This window comes from Theobroma cacao, chromosome 1 (assembly GCF_053813885.1).
Source record: "Theobroma cacao isolate CCN51 chromosome 1, ASM5381388v1, whole genome shotgun sequence".
NCBI classification, from domain to species: Eukaryota; Viridiplantae; Streptophyta; class Magnoliopsida; order Malvales; family Malvaceae; genus Theobroma; species Theobroma cacao.
The window spans coordinates 12,277,730-12,286,874 of record NC_142639.1 but is presented as its reverse complement, the minus strand read 5'-3'; the positions used below and the strand labels follow the sequence as shown (position 1 = coordinate 12,286,874).

Here is a 9,145-nt window from a genome sequence, read left to right as displayed (position 1 = left end):
CTCATTCCCTGATAGTGGAGAGCGACTCTTGGAACGCCATTAACTGGGTCAACAACCATAATAAAGTTCTGTGGAGGATGAAGAACATCTCGAATGCCATTGAGGTTTACCTACTCAGCAGTGTAGGGATCTCCTTCAACCACATCATACGAGAACCCAATACCGTGGCAGACAGATTGGCCAAGGCAGGGGTTATAAGAGCTTCAAACTTCAGATCCTACTTTCAGAACCATCATAGGGAGGGTGATTAAAATGCTCATTTTCAGTTAGTTTTTTTCTGAGTTTATTTCCCAGTCGATGTCATTGCTTCACTGATGTCTTAAAATGCCACCATGCTATGTTTCACTGCACTTTATCTTCCGAACATAGCAGGCCTCTATCCTTTTGTAGCCTGCTTTTCTTGCATGGCAGGCATGATCCCTCTTTTGTAAGTCTCCTCTTGCGAGACCTTTTAGTAAAAAAAACTACGCCTATCAAAAAAAAAAAAAAATCTGATCAATGACTAGGATGAGCCATTGCAATGAGTTTGGACCACTTGTAATGACAGTCTGCACAGAGCGTCACATACAGTGAAGACTAATTGTGTTTCCTCATATATGACTTGCTAATAGAGTGAAGAAGAATTACCTTTAATTTCTGAAGAAATACTACATAGTGAAACTGCGCATCATAAATTATCAAGTGGATATGCAAAGTCATCAGATATGCGATCTAAGTTTTTTATCTGTGAGGTTAAAGCTTTCAATGTGCTGTAAATCTCTGCTGTCTCAGGCTGCATTGGCCTATTGGACAGAAAACAATGTAACTGATTTCCAACTTCAGTCCAGCTGCAGCCTGGTTGCTTCTCTGCTTCATTCTCTTTCATCATTAACCTCATGTTTTCAACGTCATGCCATCTACCGGCCTCAGCTTGCATATTAGACAACAGCACAGAGCTTGAAGTTTTATGAGGTTCAAATTCCAAAAGCTTCTTAGAAGCAATCTTACCAAGCTCCAAATTCCCATGAATCTTGCAAGCCGACAGCAATGCACCCCATATTCCTGCATTTGCCTTGATCTTCAATCCCCTTACCACTTCAAATGCTTCATATAACATCCCAGCACGGCCTAACATATCAACAATGCAAGCATAGTGTTCAACCAAAGGTTCTATAGAGTAAATTTCAGTCATGCACTTAAACAATTTTAAACCCTTATCAACAAGGCCAATGTGACTACATCCCGACAAAACCCCAATGAAGGTGACATGATCAGGGAGCACTCCTTTTAACACCATCTGTTCATAGAGTTGAACAGCCTCTTTTCCGTGACCATTTAAGGTGTAACCAGTAATCATAGAATTCCAAGAAACAACATCAACTTCATGAAGATCGTTGAATACGAGTTGAGCATAAAAGATTCTTCCACATTTAGCATACATGGTGATCAAGGCATTCCCTACAAATGAATTATTTACATAACCAGTCTTCAAAACCATATTGTGCATCTGCTTTCCAACTTGCAACGCTGCGAGATTGGCACATGCACTTAGACCACATGCAAAAGTTGAATGATCAGGTATTGTTCCTTCATGTGCCATCAGTTTGAAACTATTCAATGCATCCAATGATAAGCCATTCTGCAAGAAACCTGTTATCAAAGAATTCCAAGAGACTACATTTCTTACCTTCATCTCCTCAAATATCTTAACTGCTTTGTCCATTTCTCCAATTTGAGCATAACCAATGATCATGGTGTTCCATGTTACCAAGTCCTTCTTTTCCATATCCTTGAATAGACTGAGAGCCTTATCCATTCTTCCCATCTGTACGTACCCTGCAATCATGGTGTTCCAGCAAATGGTATCTCTGGCAGCAATATCATTAAAAACCAGACAAGCTTCACCCATTCTTTTATTCTTAATGTATCCAGAAAGCATTGCGGTTTGTGCCACAATACTCTTGTAAGGCATTTGATTGAGTAATTCCCTTGCATTATCAAGCTGACCAACATGAACATAACCATCAATCATCATAGTCCATGAAACTGAATCCCTCTTCGGCATCTCCCTGAACAACCTAGCAGCCTCCTCAATTTGGAAATCCTTGACATAAGCACCAATCATAGCATTCCAAGAAGCAATATTCTTACTCGGCATCTGATCAAACAATCTCCTTGCCTCCAATAATTTACCCCTTCGTCCAAATGCACATAACATCGTAACCCAAGACACAACATTTGGATTCGGAATCTTCCCAAAAACCTCCCAAGCAGAATCCAAATCACCAACCTCCGCAAACCCATCAACCATTAAATTCCAGGAAACAACATCCCGTATATCCATTCCGTCAAAAAACTCCCTCCCCAAATGCATTTCCCCATTCCGAGTATAACCCGATAACATCAAATTCCACGAAACAACATTCCTAACCGGCATTTCGTCAAACAATCTCTTAGCTTCAATAAACCTTCCTTTCTTACCATACCCTCCAATCATCACGTTCCAACAAGCCACATCACGCTTATGAGGCAATGAATCAAACAATTCTCTAGCCTTTTCAAGCTCCCCTTCACGTGTGAAACAAGTTATCATCAAAGTCCAAGAAAATCTGTCTCTTTTAGGCATTCTAACGAACAGTTGATAAGCTTCATCAACTTTGTCATGGTGTAAGCACCCAGCAATCATTGTGTTCCAAGAAACTAAGTTTTTTTGAGGCATTTTGTCGAAGAGTTGGCGTGCATCGTCGATTTTTCCGTTTTTGCTGAAGGCAGAGATCATGGAATTGTATGTTACAGTGTTTCTGTGGGTCATTCCAGAGAAAATTTGGATGGCTTCCTCGATTTTACCGGATTTTGCCAACTGGGTAATATTGGTGTTTTGGTTGAAGAGATGGTTGGCTTGTTCACCCATTATTTTCAAGTTTTGTTTCATATTTTCATGCTAAAAAACTCAAATTTGGGGTCACCAGCGTCTGGAATTAACTGTCAAACCTGGTTTCAACATTCAACCATTGCAATACCTTCATTGTCATGTTGATTGAGGTCTATTTAAAAACAAAAATGTTGCATGGAAAAATATAAATAAACTTATAACTAAACTTCTTTCCCAAAATAAGGTAATTTTAACGTTTCTATATATTGATATTAAAATTTCTGAGTTATAACAATTGGGACTCGAGATTAAGAGAATTATTAATATTTTTTTTAAGAGAGTGGAAAGCTAACATTGGAATTCTCCATCCACAAAAATAAAATGGCCCAAGGACCAAGCCAGCCTGGAAACATCACTGCTCAACGGAATGGACAGAAATGACTCCCAATGTTCTACATGTAATAAAATTGTCAAACAAAACAAGGAGCCATTAACCAACGGCCCATTCCAACGATGACCAAGTTATCATCTTTAAACAATTTTTCTTGGACCAAATAATGTTACCTGAGAAAGATATGGAAGGGTTTACATTAGACAATAATGGACCTGAGAATGTTCATCGCCAGAATTCCATTTCACTATATGGAAAACACGCCCTCCTAAATATCGATTCAATTTGTGAAACCAAATCAGGACACAACCACATTACTCGTGACATCAAAATCTTCTTTAGCCTAAATTCTCTTCCTGACTCTTCTATTCCAATTTTATCACAACTCATCCTTGCTTGCTATATCTTCTCCCATGAGTTCTTCAAGGGAGAACTCATCTTCTTCAATGATTTCTCCATCTTTACCATTCCATGGTTCTGTGTTTGCAATGTCAGGAGTGCCCTCCAAAGGTAAATTTCCCTTGCCCCCACGTCCTGCTTCCTTGACAAACTCGCTGCAAAGACAAATTGCCTGTTCAAGATTTTGCTCATTCACAAAGTCGGTATTCATTACAAAGCTGGCAAAGAAAACACTTACATTATATGCTCAAGCCCAAATGCACTTTTGAGTGGAGCATATGCTCCTTTCTTCACGTTCAAGGCTACAAGAGCAGGATACCCATACCCACCAACACCTACACGCCTCTCAAGATCTGGCTGCTTACCAGCAGCAGCCCAAACATAGCTGCAGAACATGAAATTGTCATAATAAGTAAAAGAAAAAAAAAATCTTTCCTACTCTTAAACCAAGGAGGTTCATGACATCTAAGAATAAAGGAAAACAATTTCTTTCCAATTTCTCTCCTTTCTACCATCGAAGTCACAAGACATTTGTGACCATGTGGGTACAAAAAACACATGCAGATTGAGAGAGAATTCACTTCAAAAAAGAGATCAAAGGAAAATAACAGGAGAAAAGCATCAATGTCTATCTCCATGTACTTGCCTGTAAGGACTCCTTTTAAATTTCTCTGCAACTGACAATAACATCTCCAGGTACTTGTTCCTTCCTTCTGCCTTGGAGTCTAAAATGTCAGGTAAGAAAGCAACAAAGCATATGGCAGCTGAGCCACATTTCTCCTCCATGACATCCTATTTGAATAGATTGTACTTCTTAGTAAACAACTCAATAGTTCCAAAAGAAATGAACTCTTCATGAAGCAAGAATGTGAGACTTACTGGGCCAGTCAGCTCTGTCACTTCAGCAGGTCCAACATTTGTTTCAAGCTGCTCTAGAGCAAATGATTCAATTGCAGAGGCAGTTCTAGCACCCTCGTAAGGAATTGGGCTGTCTTTGTCAGCACCAAATACTAAGATGGTAGGAAATCCTTGCACATTGAACCTGCTCATGAGAGACTGCAAACCAGACTCCATTAAACCAACAATATCAACCAAATATATCCAAGACTTCTGATAAAGAGAAAAAAGAAAAACTCCTTTTTCTGTTCTGAAATTGTTTCACTAGTAGAATGGTGGTGTCCAAAAGAGAAGTTTTTATTTAGTTTTAGCAAGCATTCATAAAGTGCATGACAACATTTCACAAGACAGATGGCACGACATTGAAATATTAAGTTTAAACCACACAGACAATTAAGGAAAAGAAAACTCAACTGAAAAAATTTCTAATTTTAAAGTTGTGAATCAGTTCACAGTTCTTCCAAGTAAATAACATAACCAGTACCTTCTCAGAATCGCAGTCAACATGACCAAGCTTCACCTTCCCCTTCAAGTTATTAGCAGCCTTCTTCCACTCAGGAGCTAGTTTTTTGCAATGTCCACACCTTTAAGCAAGAATTTGTAAGGTATTAATCACCACAATCAAAAGATAAGAACTAGAAACTTAAAGAACTTGTTAGCAAACTTAGAATAGGTTATGTGCAAAATTTTATGAAAAAATATAATAACCGATTGTATAAACTATATGAGATTGATTTAATCCTGTCAATTTTATATGATATCCAGTGCATGATGTACATATATTTTATATATCAAAATACAAATTAATGCATTAATTAGTATGACTTTAGAGATATGTACAGAATTTAATACAAGATTGAAGCTTATAAAGTGTTTTTGTCAATTCGTCTTTCGTAAGTTCAAAAGCATATGTTGTCAAGTACATTTGGAAAAGAAATAACACACCTTTTATACTTCCAAATTGAAGGTTGTAATATTAAATTGCTGATGAATTGATTATAAAATATATAGTTATTTCCCATTTATTCTTTGAATACTTATTTTGCAGCTGCCAAACCCTCCCCCCCCCCCCCCCCCCCCTCCCTTTTCTCTTGAAAAAATTAGAACAGAAATTTTCTACCTCCATTTCTTTATTTAATTTATCCTTTAACAGGAAGGGTTGTAATTCAACAGAGTTTTTATATTACAACAGCCAATAAAATATATTATGAAAATTTGAAGATTTGATTTATTTTTATTCATATTACGTTCCTACGCATCTATTTACCTAAGGATCATCCACTATCACTCCACTTTCAGCTTGTTCAGATTCCTGAGAAAACCTTGGTTCTGTTAAAAATTTTACTGTTCTAACGGTTAAACAACTGTACTAGCTTATGCTGATATATGCAGAGATAGAGCTAAACTTAAAACTCGTTAATTCCATGCCAATAAGTCTTTTCTTTTCACAGATTTTATTTTTATAAGGAAGAGAAGCATATAGTGTCTTCACGACAAACACAGAATTAAAGTATATTTTACATCACAAGAAACATAAACAATACTTTCATGCTTGCATATATGCGTATCTGAAGTGATACTAGTGAAGTGTTATTTCTTGATGAGTGTTAGATTAATAATTAAATATGCTTACCAAGGTGCAAAAAACTCCACAATCCAAAGTTCTTTACTTTTGAGCACCAATTCATCAAAATTGCGGGAATTCAGTTCAACAGATGAACTAGGTTCAGATTTCTCACTTGATCCTCCAGAAGCTTTCCCAGCTAAACGGTCTTTCAAAAGTGCCTTTACCTATATAATTCGTAATAGTTCAACTCAAGTCTTAGCAAGAATCTTTAATATAAAAGTAATGCAGGTGAACTTCACTTTTAAGATTTTAATAATGAGTATCAATTATTTAATCCATCACAGAGAGAGAAATTATAAATGATAGAGAAAATGGGGCCATGAGAGACATTTTTGGGCATTTATCATCTCCTTGTCCATGTTTGGCCCAACTTATATTATAAAAATAACTTTTGCCGATGTAGCCATAGTCTCATGAAATTAATAGCCAAGAGAACTTCTACTATACAACTGGCACTGGCACTGGCACAGGCACATGAACTAAGTTGATTGGTATCAGATTCAAGCTGTAGCATGTGGGAATGTGTCTGAGAAGGGTATTGTTCAATTTTCTGTTTATTTTTCCATGTAGTTATTGTGATACTCAAGTCAAAATTATAGTGCCCAATATGTGTCCGATGCTAGATGCAGATGGCAACACAAAGAGCTGCAGTTGCATAGCACGACATTCAAATATTATTGACCCTTTCCATGGCTACAATATTTCCACTCAGCAATATATTGTCAGTAATTCTTGTCTTAAAGTGAAACTATAAAATAACTCATATCACTCTCACCACAAGATTCATTCGCATCTTATTTAACAGATGATGGCTGACAAGGAACAGAACCAACCATCTTAAAATAGTAACAGATCCAAATAATTGATAAATAGTACAAACACAATTAAGTTCTAATCCAATAAAATTGTGATTTTTCAATCAATCAACATACTGTAACAAACCTGCTGGAGGGCGAATTCTGCAATAGGCTTGACGTCCCTAGCTCCCTGATAATCTACTGGAGGCTTTCCAGGGGCAAAAAACTTTATGGTAGGAAATCCTCTAATCCCATATTCCTATGTGGCAGTCAGAACAAAGTTTCTATAAGCAAATAAAATTAATAGTGACAAAAGAATTTCCAATCAGATACTAGATATTATGTGAAAATGACGATGCCATACCATAAAGCCTAGAATTTCATATCAATTATATATATTTACAATTTCAGTAAGTTGAAAAAATTTTCTAAAAAAAAAACCTAATAACGAGGAAGCAACTGCAAAAAGAAGTTTAGACAGCATAAGGGAATCTATGCAAACTATTACTGCTTATTGAACAACAAACAGCAGACAAAGAAAGTAGAACCAAAATTACATCTCATATTTAAGGAAAAAGTATGTGTGATAGATTTGAACTCCCCAAACCTGAGCAAGGGACTTGTGAGCATCAGCATCAAGGGCTGCCACAGTAGCAACTCCTTTCAAGACATTGGCTGCCTTCTCCCATGTAGGCGTTAAAGCTTGACAATGACCACACCAAGGCGCAAAGAACTCAACCAGAACAACTCCATTCGAGTTTAAAACCTGCCAGAATTCAAAGATCTCACTCAACAACCTAATATTTTCAAAAAGCTTGCCTCTTACACATCTTGAAATACTGAAGCAGTAAGCAAAAGTCAAATCCAAGGAAAAGGTGCTTCAGGCAATGAAAATGCTATGCACCATTTGTTTCCCAATATGAACTTAGGCTATTGACTACCGCAAATTGAAGTCAGTCCTCAAAAATTTAAACAAAAATGAAGAAAGTACAAAAATTCAATATCAAATGGAATTAACATTCATTGAATCATTACTCTAAGCTTGAGAAATGGCCTCATTCTTAATTTACTTCGAAAAATAAATACAATTTAAAACGAAATAAAATAAAAGCATTTGGTAATAAACTTCAAATTAAGTGAGAAAATGCTAAAGAATCAACACATTTCTTAATAATATTAAATTTCTTCAGTCTTGTGATCCAACAAAATGCTGCATTTCAATCAACTGAACTGAAATTAAGGTCCTCGTTTTTTTCTGTTCCATTCTTTTCTTCGGATTTCTAATAATGGCGAAGGATAAAGGGTTTACCTTGGACTTGAAATTGGAGGGAGTGAGCTGAACCACTGGCGATGACGGTCCGTAAAGAGCGTAAGAGATGCTGAAGAATGTAAAGAAAAATGATAAAGCTATTAACGATGGTGATCGTGATCTAAGCATTTTTGTTTTAATTTTCCGTCACTTTCTCGAGAATTCGTGTATTTGCTCTCTCGCCCTGATTGAATCTCTCTCGGAGCAGAATCCCCTCGAGACAGTAAATAGAAAAACCCTTCAGCTCGTCTCAGAGGAAGCAACGTGTGCTTGCCAATGAGATTCCTCCAAGTCAGCTCGCCAGGTTTGTATACAAGGGAAATGTCTTGTTTGTCCGATTTGGATGTGGAAGATGGTATTACCGTGCTTTCAACGTCTAATAGGGACACGTGTACACTACTTCCACATTTCTTTTTTTTTTTTATTCCTATTTTTTCTTGTAACCACTAAATTACTAGCATCAAATGGCAAGCTCTTTTAAATTCAGCACTTTCGGTTGAATCTTGTTACCAGCACTTATTGAGCTTTTTTTACTGTTTATTTTTCTTTCTCATATTTTAAGAATACTAGTATTTATGAGTTATAGACAAAATCCTACTAAATTAAAAATAAGTCAAAATTTTTCAACTCGATGGTTTTATGTAGAAATAGTAGAATAAATAAAATATTTTTAATAGTGCAAAATTCTTTATATCTCATTTAATGACTTTTTTACCTTTTCTTAAAGAATAAGTAATAAAATAATAACTAAATAGCATTTAAATTTACAAATACCTCTATATAGGTACGAGTCAAGAGCTAAAAGCCATTGAGCTTAGCCCATTTGATAAAGTTGATGCAGAGGATTCTTTTGGTAAACTGAGAGATAATATTG

At 36.3% G+C, this 9,145-nt stretch overlaps 2 protein-coding genes across 2 annotated transcripts; both read right to left on the bottom strand.

Annotated features, from left to right (window-relative positions):
- Nucleotides 1-613: 613 nt before the first annotated feature.
- Nucleotides 614-3,078, bottom strand: LOC18612372 (uncharacterized). Its single transcript, XM_018119124.2, has one exon. It carries the CDS (start codon nt 2,909-2,911, stop codon nt 668-670), a length of 2,244 nt encoding a protein of 747 aa, XP_017974613.2. The 5' UTR covers nt 2,912-3,078; the 3' UTR covers nt 614-667.
- A 201-nt stretch (nt 3,079-3,279) lies between these two features.
- Nucleotides 3,280-8,518, bottom strand: LOC18612371 (protein disulfide isomerase-like 2-3). The gene is made up of 9 exons (XM_007049141.3): nt 8,272-8,518; nt 7,570-7,728; nt 7,108-7,221; nt 6,172-6,329; nt 5,023-5,122; nt 4,521-4,697; nt 4,288-4,433; nt 3,880-4,026; nt 3,280-3,796 (listed from the first exon to the last, which is right to left on the bottom strand). The coding sequence occupies exons 1-9, from the start codon at nt 8,398-8,400 to the stop codon at nt 3,622-3,624; spliced, it is 1,305 nt and encodes a 434-aa protein (XP_007049203.2). The 5' UTR covers nt 8,401-8,518; the 3' UTR covers nt 3,280-3,621.
- Between the last annotated feature and the right edge of the window lie 627 nt (nt 8,519-9,145).